Raw genomic sequence first — 19,154 nt, 5'->3', positions numbered from 1 at the left:
AGACTAGATTGCACGAATGATGGCTCTTCATCATCCAGAGTTCAGACTTTTAAAGATATCTCTCCAGGGACTAAACTCGCTGGCTGTTGAACACTTATGGTGATTGACTGAAGGCAGGCGAGTACGGTGGGTGAACAAACGGAGGTGTTTATTTCTGGATGGAATCACAGACACAGCAGCAGACTGATGAGACGGTAGCGGAATGATGGAGTGAATGGGTGGAGAAGGACCGCCTGTCGCCAAGTGCAATCAAATGGTCGCTGCTGTTGCCAGGTAACGGAGAAAACTCGCTTGCCCCTGTGTGTCCTCAGTCGTCATCAGTTGCATGGTGATCACACGTGTGTGTGCGTGTGTGTGTGTGTGTGTGTGTGTGTGTGACCAGGCACTTGCAAGAACACCAGGGCACACACTTATTCAAGCCCATACATCACACAAATTCACAAATCTTCTTCCATTTCCCAGTTATTGCTCAATACAAATATTTAGATGAACACAAAACCACTACAAAACAGGTTATATAGATTCAAATAAATGAACAACAGTAATCCCATTTCCAGTTTGAAAAATACTGATGGTTATAAACAACATGAAAATTAAGGATTTCACTAGACATAATGACCATGAAGCATACCAAACTGGCAGTACATTTCAAGAAGTAATTGTTTTCACACATGCCACAATTCACCACTATAACTCCAAACAAATGTCATGGTTAAAATCACAACATGGAGCTCAAGGTCACAAATCCAATGCAGGCCTATAGTGTCATTAGCATGACAATGTGCAGTGTGCCACAGAAGTGAGTACGTCAAAATACAAAAGTGAGTGTTAAAAAGAACTTGTCATAAAAAGCAGTTTTTAATGATCCATCAAATAAATAATGGTGCTCATATGTGAAGCAACCAAAACATATAAACAAACAAACAAATTATTACAACTGCACTTGTTGTTCTATATATCTCTGTGCACTTTGTATTTGCTTGTGATGTTGGCTTGATTATGTCCTCTTTTGAAAGTCGCTTTGGTTATAAAGCGTCTGCCAAATGTAATGTAATGTAATGTAATATTACACCACACACACGTTGATGACTTCTGGTGTCGGCGGGAGCTTTACAGAGAAATACCCTACTTCTGTCCCCTTGTTTTCCGACATCTTCCCGATTCACATGTGCTTGGGTATCGGTTTTCAAAAAAGTGGTATCGGTTAGGGATGCACGATGTATCGGCCAGATGTATCGGTATCGGCCGATATTTGACATTTCTCAACACATCGGACATCGGTCCGATGGGCAAAACTGGGCCGATGTTAACGCCGATGTTTTTTTTTATTTGTTACAGTTCTAAAAGATTGGACTTGACGGTGACTTTCATTGTTTGTCTTCTAGTTTGTCTCCATTTTTTATATCATTTTATCACAGGGAGTTAAAAAGTGTTTTTGGAAATAAGAGGACATTCAAAAATTCAGTTTGTTTGCATCATTGTCAGTCTGTATATGTTATATCTTAAAAAAAAACAAAAAAACATTGGTATCGGTTAATATCGGTTATCGTCCAAAACCGCAATATCAATATCGGATATCAGATATCGGTGTCGGCTGACATTTTTCACATCGTGCATCCCTAGTATTGGTGCATCCCTACTGGTCTATGGCTGTGTTGTGCTGTTTGTTCCCTTATCTGACCACAGCCATCCGTTTCTTCTTGTTTACTGCAAATGTAACACATCAGCCCCTTGAGACTACTGCCACTTATGGAATAAAAGAGCCACTTCCTGCAGCCTCTTTAATTGCTGTTCCATTCCTCTGTGTGTGTGTGTATGTGTGTGTGTCAGTGTGTGTGTGTGTGTGCGTGCGTGCCTGTCTGTGCCTTCATCTGTGTGTGTGTGTGTGTGTGTGTGTGTGTGTGTGTGTGTGTGTGTGTGTGTGTGTGTGTGTGTGTATGTGTGTGTGTGTGTCAGTACATCTGTTTGAGTCGGTTCATCTCAAATAGGTGGATATCAGTGGAACTCGTTGTCCATGGCAACAAGCATGTTGAGCACATTTCTCTTTCACACGTGCACACACAGAAACAGAAACAGAAACAGACAGGGACAAACACACACACACACACACACACACACACACACACACACACACACACACACACACACACACACACACACACGCCAGTTTCAACGATATTCTTCACCTACTGACAAATGCCAAGCGAACGTAACTCAATTACCGCTTCCCTTCTAAATGAATGCTTGTCTTTTGACGCGCACAAGTAATCACAAACGTCGGTTCAGGTTTTCACAGATCCCACGTAACCCGCCACTCTTATGAGAGGAGACAGGTAGGCTACACAGGATCCTGTGTAGTATTCACCGTGGTGTTGATTGTTCTCATTAGGGTGTGTCTGGGGCAGGGCTTGACACTGGCACCTGCCAACTGGCCAAATGCTGGTAAAATTTGGCTGTGGCTAGTAATACTTTCAGTGTCACTAGCCAATTTGGCTGGCAGCTTATTCCTTGGTATGACACATGCATCATAGCAGCTTGTATTCTGTTGTTTGCCCTTGTGTATCAATTGTTTGTATTTAAATTCAAGAAAACGCTCTGTAACTCTAAAGTTTCTATACTTCCTTGTAGAAAGCTTTACACTTATCTTGCTTTAGCACCTCATCTTCTGAGGTAAGTCGTACACTATCATGATAAAGAAAACAAAAACGATTTAAAATGTGTGGCTAGTGGAATACTTGAATGGCTAGTGACTCGGGGAAGCTACTAGCCACAGTGGCCTGTGGGTGTAAAAGTTAATGTCAAGCCCTGGTCTGGGGGGGAATAAAACGGAGATTAAGCACAGCCGCATATAGCACCCACTCCAGCGCAGTGCCGCCCGACTCAATCAGCCAGCTGATGAGGGTGCCGTAATCAAGATGGCACTGGCCAGCTCTCATATGCCAACACTATGAATAGCGGCCGTGGCATGGCATCACTGCATCACACTCTGCTCGTTCTTCAGGCTCAGATAAAGCAAAGCCAGTGTTGGGCTATGTGTTATAGTGAGTGTCCCCAGGCTACACTGCGTCCACTCCCCCGTCCCCTTGACCTGACTGGTTGACTCTGTTGTTGTTTCCACTGACTCCCTTAAGGTTTCTTCATCTTCAGACAGGAGGCAACAACAGCAGCATCGCTGTGCTCTGAACACCCATTATTTCCAATGGCTTGAGCCATTCTCACAGTGTTTCTGTTTTGCTGGGGTAACGCACAGCAGAGGCATGGTGCCTTCTCTAGTTGAGCTTGCACACATGTCATGGTCAAAGTTCATGAAAACTGAACCCTGACCTTTTTCGAGCTGAGTTTGAGCTAGCATGTACACGCTATCATAGGAATCGTGCGGCCAGAGCAGGACAGACAAAGCGCTGTTTTATGTTTGAAAGGCTTATTAGAATTACCTCAGCCTCAGTGTCGTGCTTGACCACCAAACCTTCTGTGTGGTCCAAACCATTTCTAACTCATGGCCATCTGGCAAACAAACTGCCATCTGGAATAGAATGAATGAGGTGATGTGCTTCTCTTTTTTTCGGATTGAAACGTGCCTTTATGAAGACACCATCTTCCCATTTGTTTTGTTCTGTTTGTTTCCATCTCTGTTGTGATATTTCCCTTTTTAATGGAATGCTTTACATTGGCAACTTCTGTCTGATACTGCTGCTGCCTACAACACAGCTATTTATTCATTTTAATATTTTTTTTGTTGGCAACTTGCTTACTGTAAGCATATCTTTTCATGGCTTTGATCCAAAATTAGCAACGCTATATCCAGCAAGAAATGAAACACATGACAGTAGCTGAAGCCTACAATTATTCTACCCCAAGGCCTAAGCAATTCCACATATTCCTTTTGAAGTTGAGTCACTGACATGACAGAAGGAAACACAAAAGATTTATACAAAGTACTTACAATAAACTCTCACCACTCATTAAATGCAGCCCAGGCAAAGACATGGGTAACTGTACGTGGGGATACAGTGCCACCTTGTGTCCAGGCATGGTCCCCTCATCTGTTGATGCATTACCACCAGGGTCTAGTGACATCTGCCAGATGCTTCACCTCTCTGCTTTCGACAACCAAATTATTCAGTCCAAAAACCAACTGAATGCCATCTTAATGTGTAAAAAAAGGATACCATCAGATCTGAACAAATAGGTTGTGTGGACCATGCAATATATCCCACAGATAAACTGACAAAACCACGCTATGTGGCATGGCCATCTGTTCAGGACATAGGATACGTGGAGGACTCATTTAGAGAGTTACCATGGCAACCACGGCGACATTCTAAGCCAGCCCTCACCTTATGCCCAGAGTAACTGTAAGACCACTCTCATGCACCTGCATCTAAAGGGGCTTTGGTTATCTACAGCCTGGTTATCTACAGTGGCGTGTTCCCTCTGCACATGTACACTATATGATAGGGACAGATGGAGGGTCACATTTGTAGTGAGCATGGATTTTTTTTTTTCTTTTTATAGATTTTTTGGGGTCTTTTTTGACAGGAAAGTATGAGAGGTGGACAGGAAGTGAATGGGGAGAGAGACGGGGACGGGTCGGCAAAGGACCCGGGACGGGGAATCGACCCCTGAGTCAGCTGCATGGCAGGCGAGTGCCCCACCGGTTGGCCACGGCAGGGCCATGAGCATGTTTATAAGCGAGTCGACAGCAAATACTCATTCTGCTGAAGAGAGAGTCAAACTGAAGGGAGAATCTTACTTCTCTCAAAAGAAAATAATAAAAAAAAACTACTGAAAACACAATTCCAAAGGGATCTTGGAACAACAACAACACACATTGTATAACTCATGCTGACAGAGTTAGTGTTGCCTAGTTGTCTGACAACATCTACATGTATCTGAGACTGGGTAGCCCAGCAAAATAACTTTGTTTTTACCTTCAGTGGCGCTTTTGTCTTCCTGTGGTCACTAACTTCCTCATATTGTGTCTGCCTCTGCAAAACATAAGCCCCCTCCACCCCCACCCCATCCCGCAGTGGACCATGGTTCCATGGCCAGTCCATCTGGAGTCGTACTCTGATAAAAGATAACAACCTCAAGGCTCTGAAGCACTGGCAAAATGGTGTACCAACTCACAAACACGTAAGCTATGTGGACTTGAGTCAACATTGAAGGATACAAATGAGTGGTGGTGGTGGAGAGAATCCTGCCAGTCGATTCTGGTCAATGTTTAGCCTACTTCCACTTATTCTTATAGGCAACACGCTTCCTGTCCAAAGGTGGCATACTTTTGCAAATGATGCTGGTCAACAACAGCACATCTCAGACAGACAAGTGAATGGGCTCACTAGTTTAGAATGTGGTGTGGTGGGAGTTTCAGGACCGATGTGATATTACAAGAGTCACACAGTCGATTTTTGGAGGCTGATATAAGCTATCCATTTTAGTAGACAAAATTATTCTTTCACTATTCCACCGAAGGATGCTATCAGTTGTGACTAATGAAGGATGCTATCAGTTATGACTTATAAACAACAGCCATTAGAGACCCTATGATCAACAAAATAACTGTGATTTGAGGTTGTTCTTTCAATTTTTTTTTTTTTTAAAAAGGTCATTGATACTTTAAAGACACACTTTTGCATTACTTTGCGCTCATATCAGCTTGATACATGTAACAACAATCTTTTCATCTCGCTGTAATTACTAGCACTATTATTACATATCATATCAAGACTCAGGCCCTCACTCTCCAAGACAGTCAAAGAGACCCTCACGCATGCCTTCATCTCCTCCCGTCTAGACTATTGCAATGCCATCTTGCTTGGTCTACCCAATAAGGCCATAGACAGACAGCAATATGTTCAGAATTATGCTGCCAGGATTATCTCAGGCACTAGGCCCTGGCAGCACATCACCCCCATACTCAGACAGCTACACTGGCTCCCTGTCAAGTCTCGGATCATCTACAAAGTTCTCCTCCTCACCTTCAAGTCCCTCAATGGTCTGGCACCCCACTACCTTGCCGACCTCCTCCACTCCTATGACCCCTCAAGATCACTGCGGTCCTCCTCCAAGGGCGAGCTGGTCATCCCCCGCACTAGACTCAAGGCCACCAGTGACAGAGCCTTTCATGTGGCTGCCCCACTCCTCTGGAACAACCTACCCAGCCACATTCAAAATGCCTCTTCACTGGCCATCTTTAAACAACACCTTAAAACCCATCTCTTTTTGGAGGCCTTTGACTTCTAGTGTCCACAAGCACACACCTACACACACTTACACTGATACTATGTAAAGTTACCTTGGGTTTTTTAAAAGGCGCTATATAAAACGAAGGTATTATTATTATTATTATTATTATTATTATTATTATTATTATTATTATTCCGTTACTAGCACTGTTATCATTACTAATATGCAAGAGTGGCAAGTACTAGGAGTGGATATGCTGAAAGGCTTTTATGGGAGTAAGTGAGAGAATAGTACCACAATCATTTCGATACCGATGCTGTGCCATATGCAAGGTCAGAAAAGTGAGGTTGCTCCCTGAGTGGATGTTTGACAATATTCAAGGACACAAATCAACAGAAGAGTGAATTTAATCTTGTACTTCTGCAAACGTAGTTTGAAGGAGACAACATATTTGGGTCCTAATCAAAACAAATAGCATCAGGGCCACCTTTTGGATCTGGTAGTTCCAGTGGTTCCGAGTGTGAATTCAGAATTATTATTTTATTACATTGTTATACTTCGTATTAAAGATGCAAGTGCAATGTACACAAAAACAAAGCAGACACCAGTAAATCACGAATCTACACAGAAATCCATTATTGGAAGGTTGGCAATAGATTCAGGAGGGAAAATTTGAGTTTCACTGGCACTTACAGCCATTCAGTCTGCAAAAATTTCCACTGGCTATGTGTGATAAAGGGTCTGCCCTATGTTTGAATCTTCTCATCTGTGGGTCAGTTTTAGCATGTTCCCTCCAAGGCCTCTCAAAGGGCCAGCTGCAGAACTGTTTTTCACTCATTAAAACTCCACCACGTAGAATTGAACTGACTGAGCTATTGTAAAAATGCATTTTCATCACAAAGACATTCAAAGTAAAACAAGTTTTAAAAAAAAATCATGATGAACATCAGCAGCAGTACGAGGGTCCGTAGTTCTAATTCTAGATCGTTTTATCAGAACGATCACAAATCCTGCATATCCCATCGGCACTGTCAAATACAACTGACATTAGTCTGTGTGGGACTTAAGGTTACAACTTCATACCCATTTGTGAGATATTTCTGTGCACTAAAGCCAAACAGCTCCCATATGCTTTCCTCTTGAGCGCACAGATGTGAAAACAAAGATAAACAGACCGACTTTCTTACCTTCTTCTCCCGACCATCTTTGCCCCTGGCCCCGTTCTGCTGGTCGCGAAGTCCCTTGTCGGTTCCGAACAGCTTCTTGGTCCACTCATCCTTGTGCGTGACGAGGCGGTGGGGCTGCGAGGTGGCCGCCGCCACTATCTCCCCCGGGGCCCGGTAGCGGTCGGCTGGGATCTTGTTCATGGGTGGCGGGAGAGTGCTGCAGTTGGCGCTGGACCAGCCGTCAGTGGACTCTGCGTACGTGGACTCCTGATCGCTGCTGTGGCCCTGCTGCTGTCTCCAGTCTCGCAGGACATGCACCGGCAACCAGCGCTGGCTCCCTGATGCGCCACCTCCACCAACACTACCACCGCTGCTGCCTCCGCCTCCGCCTCCGCCTCCTCCTCCTCCCCCTCCCGGGGCACCAGCGGCTGCTGCTGCTGCTGCTGCGGTGGCTGCTGCCTTCTTGGAGTAGTGCGAGCGGGACGGGGGCCCCTGAAGCTCCATCCTGGACGAGACGCTGAGGTGTCTGGTAGAGAGGGGTGGTGCGTCGGCGAGGTCAGAGAGAGGCTCGTGCCGGTAACCGTTCCTGTGAGAGGCAGGGGGCGGGGGAGGGGCAGGGCCGTGAGCACCACCGGCCGCGCTACGAGCTGGCTGGGGAAACTCCCAGGGCCCCGAGGGGGCGTGGCGGCCGGGGTTGGCCCCCAGGTCCACCAGCAGCACGCGATTGCTCTTCTCCTCGGGCAGGAAGTTGCCAATGCCGCTGTCGCTGTTGCTGCTGGTGCTGTTGTTCTGCTGGGCGTCCATGTCACCCGCAGCAGCAGCTCCGACCACTCCGCCGCCGCCGTTGTCCAGAAAGGCCCGCGCTCGCACTCCCTCGATGGACTCCCCCATGTCCCGGTAGAGCACGGAGACAAACTGCAGCAGGGGCTGGGAAGTGGGCGGGAACTCCAGGCACCCGCCCGTGTCTGGATCGGGCGTGCAGTCGAAGCCGAAGCGGCGCCCGATGCTCTGGTGGACCTTGTGGTGGCACAGCTCGGGGTCGACCAGGAAGACGTGGCACGAGGTGCGCAGCTCCGTCTCGTCCGCCTCGTCGCGGGGCAGGAACTCGTCCGTGGCCTGCATGGTGACCAGGCCAAAGAAGCGGCGGTCGTCGGGGCAGACGGCGCTGAAGGCCAGCTTCTCGGCCGGGTAGGTGGCGAGCACGTGGCCCCGCTCGCTGCGCAGCCGCACGCAGTCCAGCATCACCTGCAGCAGCACCAGGGAGTGCACCTTCTGCTCGGCACGCAGTCGCCGCATGCAGCCGCGGATGGCCTGCAGACTGTCGCTCTCCAGGCTGCCCCCGGCGGAGGCCAGCTCGATGGAGCCGAGGTAGCCCACTACCATACCAACGTTCAGGATGCCGTCGCCGGGGGAGTCAGGTGGGCCGGCGGTTGCAGGAGCCACTTCAAATGCATCCAGGAAGACGGAGTCGTCAGCATGCAACACTTTGGCCAGCTCCTCCTCGGACAACAGGTCGGGCTGGCTGCGGTGCCTGCGGGGGTCCTGGTACGGGAAGGCGTCTGACTCGGATGGGGGACGGGGCTTGTTGCCTTTGGGTTTGGCAGGCGAGGACGAGACGGCGCCTGCCCTTTCAGAGCTGCTGGACGAGTGGCTAGAGCAGGCGCCCTCGAAGATCATGCTGAAGATCCCCCCGGACTGCATCTCCGCCACCACGCGCTCTGCCCGGTTGATGCCCAGGGTCTTGGAGTCCACCTTGGGCCGCGTGGGCCAGGCCCCCCTAGGATCGTGGTAGGCCAGCTCCTCATCACTGGAGCAAGAGTCGGGATGCTGATGGTGATGTGGGTGAGAGTGGTTGTGATAATGGCTGTGATGGTGGTGGTGGTGCTGCTGGTGGCGTTGGTGGGTCTCTGCCACGACCAGGTGAAGCACCCCAGTGCAGCGTCCAATGAGCTTCACCACGTCCTCATGGGAGGCCTTGGACACGTTGATATCATTCACGCTGAGGATTTGGTCCCCGGCACGCAAACCCATATAGTCTGCAGGGCTGCCTTTCAGGACACAGTTGATCACGCATGGCGCCTGGCCTGAGAGTGTGAAGCCATAGCCAGTGCGACCACGCGCCACCTCCACCTCTCGAACTCGCGTTACCGGCTGAGAACTCGTCCCACGCCGCTTCCCCATGTCTTGTTGCCTGAACATGGTCTCTTTGTCTCGTTTCTTCTCTTTTTTTCTCCCCTCCACTGACGAGAGCTTCAGAAATGCGGAGCAGGGGGACTAAATGTAACACCAGGTCGATATCATCGTCCTCTGTGCCAAGGCTTCCCCACTACGGCACAAGCATGTTGGTGTCAACCCAGTTTCACAAGGCACCTTAGGTAGAAGAGAGTGGAAGAAAAAGTAAGGACACTGAAATAGATGACCAACAAGGGATTGAGAGTAGGACAACATCAAAAACCCAATTGACTAAATTTAAACCAAAAGCGTTATTGGTACTTTCCAATATACAATATAGGCTGACTAAATACATTTATGTGTCTATTCAAACAAGATTAATAGATCTACATTAACGGAGGTCATTTATATGAAAGGTGCGTACTCGTAAGTAGCCTATCAGCAATTTATTGACCTCCAGAACCTAATACAGCTGTCACTTTCATGGCACAAAGAGCTGGGCATAGTCGTAGTTTGTGGAGGAGACCGATCACTACCTAGCCACTGGAGGAGACTGGTACCCTACCCATCACGGCGGCCACTTGCTGATCGAAAAACCTTGACAACTAGTCCGATACCGTCAACATCATACCATGTCAAGCATCGTCAAAATAAACAGTAGGCCTAACTGGTGTGTCGACAACAGTATGTTTTTGTTGTGCAGTGCAATAATTCACTTAAATCATGCAATGCTTAACGCAGAAAATGCAATGCTCTTTTACAAATTCAATGTGCCAGCATTAGTGGTTACGTTCTTCGCTGCACGACAAAACTAAGCACAAGAAAAGACGATTTCTGGTGCGAACGAACAAACTTTTTCTTTATTGTTCAAAAGTAGGTTCTAAGGTTGACATTCGTGCGAAGAAAATGCACACACCCATGCTTGACATTCCTTGCCCGCCTTCATTTTTCCCATTGTAGGAATATCTACGCATCAACCAGAGTAACCATGACACCCAAATGTCCACTGGCTTTTTGCTTGTCCCATTGGTGGATATTGTTGTCACTCCTAGCGTCGGTCAACCCCTCGACTAATAATGAGACCAAGTTAGTTTGAGGCTGAATACAGTAAACTCGTATGCTCGTATGATATTCCACAGGTGTTGCATTTATACACTCACTCTAACTTCACATATGGCTTATGATTGCTAAGCAAAACACAGATGAAGAACTTTAAATTAGAAGGATTCGCCTATCCTTACATTTTCACCTGCTATGCCACTGTTTTCCCAACCCTTTCCACGAAAGATAAAGGAACAGCTGGCCAGCGAGTAACGGTATTGTTGAAGTTGTCATAGCTGCTGATGAGATAGACAGAGCAGAAGTTTGCCCTGCGTATTATACACACACTGGGATGTTGTTTCGGGCGAAAAAGGACCTTACATTTGAATAAAACACAAGCGAGTTACTAAAACGACTCTATTCGTTGTACAGCACAGTGCAAAAATCATGTTTATGGGCAGTTCCACAAGTGGGTTTCGGCAGCTAAAGCTAGCTGACAAAACTGAACTTAAAGCCTTATCCCAAGACATTCCACACGGATCACTTTTCAACAGTGGCAGAAACTTCAACATCAAACGATTTGCAGCTTGTCAAGTGTAGAAATATCTGAAAAGCGTTAAGAACACACTGGCCTTACCGGACATCTGAATGCTTCCTGATGCAGAGTCGCAACCACTCACATCTCCTTATGGATAACAGCTATCTCGGCTAAACAAAAGAAAGCTAGCGAAGGAGCCCGTGCTGGAATAGTAGAGCCCCTACGCCTGTGCGTGCCCGTGTGCGTGTGTGGGGCTGTGCTTGAAGTTCATCAATTTGACAACTTCAGCCATTGCCAGGCGTCAAACGTATGAAGTGCTACAGCGCTATGTAAATTTGGTCTGGGTTGATAACATACATGGGTACTTTGGGGGGAAACCCCAGCAATTATCTTACTAATTTTGCTCTGATCCTGTCCATGAAGGGTAGGGCAAACACACTTTGATGATACTTCAGTTCACCTCAACACTGCGTTACACCTTGCACCTTGCCAGCGGCACCCCCAAATCCGTGAACACAGCTAAACAGATGATTGATGGGATTAGTGGGATTAGTATTGTGTTCATAAAGTTAATCAGGCCAAAGCCAAGAGTAAAATACGCCATTTAGAAACGAGGGAAACAGTGCAAAAAATGTAAGCCTACACATTACTACAACATACTAATAATAACCCGTTACCTGACAGCATCTGTATGGATATGAAGTGAAAGCAAGTTAACATAACCTGCTATAAAAGAAGATTTTTTTAAAAAAAATCTTTTATTAATTTCTATCAATTTCTCAAGATGTACTTCACATTGTTAAAATAAGCAATATAACTAATTACACCCATGTATTCAGTGTGCACCACTCCTAGACTTTGCACAACAAGTATGCATCATGTAGCCTGAGCATTTCCTTGCAAATATACATAATAAATGCTAAACTAAATTCAATATTTCAAGGAGAGCGCCGGTGCTGACCATTGTTTATTTTCAGATCTTTTTCATAATTTTCTTCTTCTGAATAAACTGGGGACCAAATCATTTTATGGTTGAAGTACAAAATTGTCAGCACTTTCATGGCCTCCAACTTTTCTGTGAAACAGATGCCGCTCCTTCCTGCTAGTACCGGTTGGCAAAAGTCCGGGTCAATAGGTCAAGGCCAAGGAATGCAAAAGCCATTGACTGACAATTTGGGTGCATCCCAATATGTGACCTTGCCTCCTCCACTTGCTTCTCGTCATGATGACATCACTGACAACAGCATTATATTTCAATATCTTGCAAAAGCTCAATTGTAGAGTATTTTTCTCATTTGCAATTGGGATGGTGAATGAAAAACAGTCCCTCAAAAGTTGTTGTGGCGAGGCTGAGAGCTGGGAAACTTTATCGTTTTCTCCACGGAGGAGGGGCCAGGAGGCGGGACGAGGAGACAAGCACAAGTGGAGGAGGCAAGGACACATATTGGGATGCACCCTTTGTGTCTGTGTATGAGAGAGAGAGAGAGCGAACATGACCAACACATTCTCTATGCTGAGCAGTGAGTACTATCGCTTGGCCCCTCCCTGTTTCTTGAAGAAGGCGTATTTTGGACAACAGGTCAAATCCCCATGACTAGGAATTTTAAAATGAACAAGCATCTCAGTCTGTAGACAATTACAGAATGTGTGTGATAAAACGTCTTATATTACCATTTTCCCTGGTTTTTGACCACACTGTATCATAATATATGCTTCGAACATTCAATATCATTTCAGAATTTAGCATGTGCTCTTTGACAATGGTTGGAATCAGCTACTAAACAATTCCTTTGTCACGGTTTTATTGTGTAAATACATAATTTGAAAAGGTATGCTGAGCAAAATAAAATTGAAACAGTTAAAATGTGAGTGTTAACAATGCCATCATGAGGCAAAGTGTGGTTCATAATGGGTACATTTTACACAGATCTCAGGTGTAAATCTTATGTTTCTTACATACTAGCAATAATCACAATTGACACGTTCAAGCCTTATTTCAAATAGTCAAAAAGAGACAAAGATAAATCTTTAAGTTCTGTAAACACTGTAATGCTGACAAAAGTGTCCACTGCCGCAGAGAGCTTGCAAGTGAGGTAACAACTTGCAAGCAAACTGCCTGCATGCACCTGTGATTTGTCAACGCTTGCTCGAGGCATCATCCAGTTACATACAATTCACTATGGATTTGGGCTGACTGCATTGGTACCAAATCATCATACCTCCGCACAGAAAGAGAAGAGGTTTGCAATATTCAGACAGATGGGAGCATGCCACTGCTTTATATATGAAGGGTTTATTTGCAAAACGGTGTATCTCCATTTTGTAGAATGTTGGGAAATTGACATTTTGTATTGGCCATTCCATTGAATTGCAATGCAAAATGCATTTTATATAGGTTAAAAAAGTATGTTCTCAAAATATTTGAATGGTAATAATTCACACATAGGTGATAGGACCTCTGAACAGTCGTTTCCAATAATAAAATACAAGTGTCAAAAAATGGAGATACACCGTTTTGCAAATAAATCCTTCATATATACATAATCAGATTGCTGACTAAGGCTTTACGTACGTACAGTGCTCACAAGACATCTCTTTCAACTGAGCATTAACACATAAGATTATAAAGTGAAATTTATTGTCAATGTTTTTTCCCCAATATTCAGTAGTGCTGAGACAGTTGCCCATGATGAGAATCCTGCCGTTCAATAGATAAATGAAGCGTGACACAGACCTCAAAAAAATAATAATTAAAAAATGAAAACAAAAAACAAACAAACAGGGTATTTAGAGGTTTGTGTCTATGACGTTGTGTTCATGACAAACAGTAGCAAAAGGACAACTAGATGGCCTGCTTTTCCTCAACGAAACACAAGTCCCTCCAGTTTCAGGTACTCCTTCATACACATCTTACACAATATAGACACACTTCCGCCATTAAAATATAACTTCTAGTGATTTCATGGATCAATAATCACATCTCGTGTCCTGAGATTTGAAAACAGTCACACTAATCAAGGCAGTTGCCTTAATGGACAAACAACTTGTTGCAACATGCTCAACAACAAACAATAATGTTGTCCACCACGACAATACAATCAATAGAGGAACATAAAGAGTGGGTACTATGGCTTTTACCAAACCTTCAGCTTTGCAGTGGAGCTTTCCATTTCACTCTCAGTCAAGGGCAGTCCAGTATTGAAAAGTGACCAAAATAATAAAAAGAGAGCTTCACATACACATAAGACAGTGTACTTTCCAACCCCCTTTGGAAGAAAGCCCCCTTGAGATCAAATCTGACAACTTTCTCTAACCAAAACGACACCAAAAAATAGTATTAACCACATCCTGCTTTTAAATATACTACATCCTTTGTCATATTTATTCATTATTTTTTAATAATGCCATAGCTCAAGCATTCTCCTTTCCGGAGAGAATATACATACAAATTAAGTTATAATTAATATTTTCTGTTCAGTGTTCAAGTGCTGGAGGACAGATCCATAGAGCAATGCAATGTTCGTGCAAACCATAATAACAAAAAAGGAATGTTATTTTTTTCATATTCAGACAAAGACAGACAGAAGGAGGGAAGCTGAGAAAGACTGAGTGAAACCACTGAAGTCAGAGTTAACCCTCTGAGTCTCAGACTAAGGTGACAAACAGAGTGAATCTTGATGGGACTGGAAAAGACTTGGGGATTGAGATGTAGGCCATTTCTAAGCAAGGCCTTTGTCAGCTGAAGGGTAATTTATACAGCCTGCGCCAAAACCGGATGGCCGTCTGGCATACGTGAAGGTCTTAGTCAGACCTTGTTGATTGAGACACAGATCTAAGTTTCGGGGGAAGGTTCAACTGTCAGTCCACTCCATCTGACTGCCTCTATACACCATGCGCTCAGGGGCCCAATTTTGAGAAATGCGTCATCATGCAGAGGTCTGCCACTGCTTTAAGCATCATGGCGACCTGTATGTGAGGTTTCCATCACAACGTGTTCAGACTTTTCCTAGGGGTTTCACTACCACTTCTTGGTCTACTTTGTGCCAATGACTTGGCAAGGAATCCCCAGGCATTGTGGGGAGAGTACCTCACAGTGATTCTAGAAATGCTTCGAGGCCGGTTGAGTTTTTGTTGTGACAATGCATCCTGGTGTGCACGGCAGATGGGCCTTTGGCCAACAAATAGACAACCCAGCGCGCGTGAGCTACAGGGTGTCGTGGGGAGGAGTCTTGGTGAAGCCATGACATACTGACTGCGCTATACTGTGACATAGCGAGGTGTCCACATGCACGGCTGGGCTGTGTGTTGGTTTGGGTTGGGTTGGGTGGGGTGGGGGGGGGGGGGGGTCTTCTCATAGCGGAGTGTCCTGGTGGATGCTTTGGAGACAGCACAGCAGCTGGTGGTAGGGGCTGCCGGGGCAGGCCACCATCTCGAAGACGGACTGGAAGGCACGGCGGTCCAGCTCCTCGTCAATCTGGTGCCGGTAGAAGTCCATGGCCACCAGGCAGAAGAGGCTGACATCCACCGTGTCCGATCTGCCCATGCGACTCACCACGTGAGGCAGCCTGCGAGAGGTTGGTGGGTCAAGGACAACAGAGGACAACATGCACCTAAACTAAAGTAGTTTCGACGCCAAATTACATACTGTGATAAACACTGTAAATATGCTCTGTGTGATGTATCTACAAGTGTGTGTGTCTGTGTATATGTATATATGCGTGTGTGTGTGTATATATATATATATATATATATATATATATATATATATATATATATGTGTGTGTGTGTGTGTGTGTGTGTGTGTGTGTGTGTGTGTGTGTGTGTGTGTGTGTGTGTGTGTGTGTGTGTGTGTGTGTGTGTGTGTGCCAAATCTGCCCAAAAGTAAGGTTGAGTGCGTGTGTCTGCGTGTTACACAGGAAATCTTAAATCAAGTGAAAATGGAGATTTAAGGGGACAGTTTGGTCAATTTCAACATGCAGTCGTAATGCTCACACTACCCTGGACTTGTCAGTGCCTGAGATTATTTTTTTTTCTTCTTCAGCCGTTTCCGAGATCCTGGTCATTGTAATGGGGGCAGCTCTTTGTTTACATTTAAAAAAAAACATTTTTATTTATTCCCAAAAACATCCAAAAGCTTATAAAACATCAGCAGACAACTAGCAAACAGCAGTACCTTTTGGGAAAATATTTGGAGTTGGCCTATGTTTCATTTTTTAAAAATGTAAACAAACGCTGCCCCCATTAGAATTGCTCATATCTCGGAAAGGGCTGGGCCGAAAAATGTGGCATCACCAGGTACTGACAAGTCAAGGGTAGCGTGAGCAATACAACTGCATGTTGAAATTGACCAAACTGTCCCTTTAAGTCACCCATGTTGCCAACAGAGCCCACATATACGTGCCCTAATCCTTGTGGCTATATGCCACTTGTTTTTAGACTCAATTTTCTGATTCTTGTGGGTTACATGCCATTTTAATATTTGGTTATTACTCAGCATTTTTTTTCTTTTTCTTTTCATTATTTTTCAATTATTGTTTTTAATCTAACTGTTTAGCAAATTGCGCTCCATGTCTTGTATGAATTATGGTATACAAATACAATAGTTATTATTATTACATTATTATTATTACATCTACGTGCCCTAATCCTTGTGGCTATATGCCACTTGTGTTTGAACTCAATTTTCTGATTCTTGTGGGTTATATGCCATTTTTAAATTTATTTCTTTTCATTATTTTTCAATTACAGTATTGTTTTTAATCTAACTATTAAGCACTTTGAGCTCCATGTCTTTAGCTATTATTATTATTATTATTATTATTAATATTATCATATTATCATTACTGCATGAGTAAGGATACAGAGCAGAGATCCACTGGCTGGTGGAGGCGCTGACAAAGAAGCAGGTCAGACTCCACATCGCCATGGCTACGGGGGTACGCTGGGTGAAGTTGGACAGGGACAGCAGCACCCAGTCACGTACCATGGAGGACTGGCCTGTGGCATGGAGCGTCTGGAACACCTAGACAAAGGCAAGCAAAGAGGTCAATGAACTTCATGTACAAACCGACATTACTGGTACAGAAAACAAACAAAACATGAACAAATTGATATAATTTTAAAAAATGTACAACAAAAAACAAGTCAATCCATGTCAAAATTGAGCTATATGCTAGCAATTTTGTATCACAAGTCCAACAGCCACTGCTTATTGCAAATTAATGTGTTATCATAATAAGAGAAAGTCTTCAAACGGAGAAGTAAAAGTGCAAGTGAGGATGAGGTGGGCGCAAGTGACTGTACCTTGTAGACCACGCTGGCCATGAACTGGGGGTAAGGCTGCTGATTAGACAGGAATTCTCCAATGACCTTGTTCATGACATCCTGTGGGGGGAAGAAGTCGTCCAGGAACTGGGGGAGAATCCGTGCGACCACGCGAGCTTCACAAGGGAAACCTTTACGAATCCTGTAAAAAAAAAAAAAAATGCCATGGAGAAAACCCGCAAATCAGCCATTTCCTTTCATTAGCAATTCAGAAAAACAACACCACCAAGTACAGGTGGTACACATGTTCGTTGAGAGTTTTAAAAAAACATCTTTCCATCATTGATTTGTCCATTATGAGACGTTAATATTGGTTAAGAGGAAGTTCATTTTATTGAACATTAAAAACCTGCCCTGAGAAGAGTTACCTGTCAAAGAGCACTGAGACGCGTTCCATTGCAACAATAACCGTCTCACTGTCTGTGGCGGTGGGGTCGCCATCTGCTGGCTGGCTGAGGTTTGTCCTCTCCTTTCCTAGAAATGGGACAAATTATCCTACCATCAGTTTACAACCACAACTAGCCGTACCCAAGAGTAAAGCTAGACTACTTCAAGCTGCTCACTTGAGTCAGGAATACTGCTGCTGAAAATATCCCAAAGTGTTATTATTACGGCATTACGTCATTTCATGAAATCTAAGGACGTAGACTAATATTTGGCCAAGTAACAATGTTAGCTACTCTTCCACTGTAGCTGCTTCGATGGGTTTTCCCATTTACTCCAGCGCATGATGTTAGTAGGGAGAAGTCTATCTGAAACGTAGCCTGCCTGCATCGTCCGGGTCACCTGTGTACATGCAGGTGAGCATGAGGCCCAGGGCGGCCATGGCGCGGTGGGGGCTGGGCATGTTGACGCGCTCCACGCTCAGCTTGACCAGCGCCTCGGCGTCCACGCGGGACAGCTGCTCCGACAGCAGCAGCCGCTCCAGCCCCCGCAGCACGCAGTGGTAGATGACCGACGGCGTAGCCTCCTCACTGGCCGACAACATCACCCCGCACAGCTAGAGGGGCAGGGCAAGAAAAAGGGGGAAAAAAGATACAGGAAAAGAGCAACCATAATACACATGTTATGAGAAGAAAGGGGGGAAAAAGAACAGAAAAATAGGAAGTTAGATTGGCTTTGTTGCTTGTGATTGATGTCATTGTAAAACTCAGAAAAATGGTTATTTCATGGTCAAGTGTGCACATGCTGAACAGCCTTTTTTCCTCTAACCAGCACCAGGTCCTGGTGGTAAAGGATAGTATGCTCACCTGAATGACACCAGCGTTGAACTCTGAACCCACATCCAAGGGGTAGTTCTCCATCATGTAGAACGCCACAGCACACATCACCAACACATGCTGCTGATTATGTAGGTTCACACAGCTGACAGACATACACAGACACACAGAACACAGACCCACTGTCAAAAAGCTTCAATGGCATCAACAGCCAGTCACATTTTTTTTTTTGATTGAATGACCAGCATATAAAAACATGCTGCCATCTCAGCAAGACCTGACAACACAACTCAATTTCAAAAGCAGGCGGGTCAAAAGCCCTGTGACATTCAAACGAGGCGTTCCCCTTTAGTCCTCCCTGAGCACAAGGGCTCCTCAGATCTCAGTCGGGCGGAACGGCAGAGTGCCCGGCGTGCACAGAGGAAGAGGGGAGAGGCAGCCAGCAGTGTGAGAGTGCCTGGCACAGGGTACCAGCGTGAGGAAGGGCTGTGCCATTAGCCCAAA

At 45.2% G+C, this 19,154-nt stretch overlaps 2 protein-coding genes across 10 annotated transcripts in view; both read right to left on the bottom strand.

Annotated features, from left to right (window-relative positions):
* The window catches only part of rgs12b (regulator of G protein signaling 12b), a 63,698-nt gene extending 52,165 nt beyond the window's left edge, over window positions 1–11,533 (bottom strand). For all 4 annotated transcript variants that reach the window (XM_063219621.1, XM_063219622.1, XM_063219623.1 and 1 more), the window contains exons 1-2: window positions 11,206–11,533; window positions 7,377–9,725 (exon numbers count right to left, since the gene is read on the bottom strand). In XM_063219621.1, coding sequence (XP_063075691.1) covers window positions 7,377–9,554 — 2,178 coding nt within the window. In that variant the 5' untranslated portion in view covers window positions 9,555–9,725; window positions 11,206–11,533. The remainder of the gene's footprint in view (window positions 1–7,376; window positions 9,726–11,205) is intronic.
* Window positions 11,534–13,739: 2,206 nt separating this feature from the next.
* The window catches only part of htt (huntingtin), a 56,256-nt gene continuing 50,841 nt past the window's right edge, over window positions 13,740–19,154 (bottom strand). For 4 of the 6 annotated variants that reach the window (XM_063219615.1, XM_063219618.1, XM_063219614.1 and 1 more), the window contains 6 exons: window positions 18,681–18,795; window positions 18,199–18,430; window positions 17,799–17,904; window positions 17,410–17,572; window positions 16,968–17,128; window positions 13,740–15,671 (listed from right to left, as the gene is read on the bottom strand). In XM_063219615.1, coding sequence (XP_063075685.1) covers window positions 15,458–15,671; window positions 16,968–17,128; window positions 17,410–17,572; window positions 17,799–17,904; window positions 18,199–18,430; window positions 18,681–18,795 — 991 coding nt within the window. In that variant the 3' untranslated portion in view covers window positions 13,740–15,457. The remainder of the gene's footprint in view (window positions 15,672–16,967; window positions 17,129–17,409; window positions 17,573–17,798; window positions 17,905–18,198; window positions 18,431–18,680; window positions 18,796–19,154) is intronic. The other 2 variants (XM_063219619.1, XM_063219616.1) reach the window with 1 other exon arrangement.

This window comes from Engraulis encrasicolus, chromosome 16, assembly GCF_034702125.1.
Source record: "Engraulis encrasicolus isolate BLACKSEA-1 chromosome 16, IST_EnEncr_1.0, whole genome shotgun sequence".
NCBI classification, from domain to species: Eukaryota; Metazoa; Chordata; class Actinopteri; order Clupeiformes; family Engraulidae; genus Engraulis; species Engraulis encrasicolus.
The sequence above is the reverse complement of the archived record's forward strand: the minus strand, read 5'-3'. Positions and strand labels throughout refer to the sequence as shown.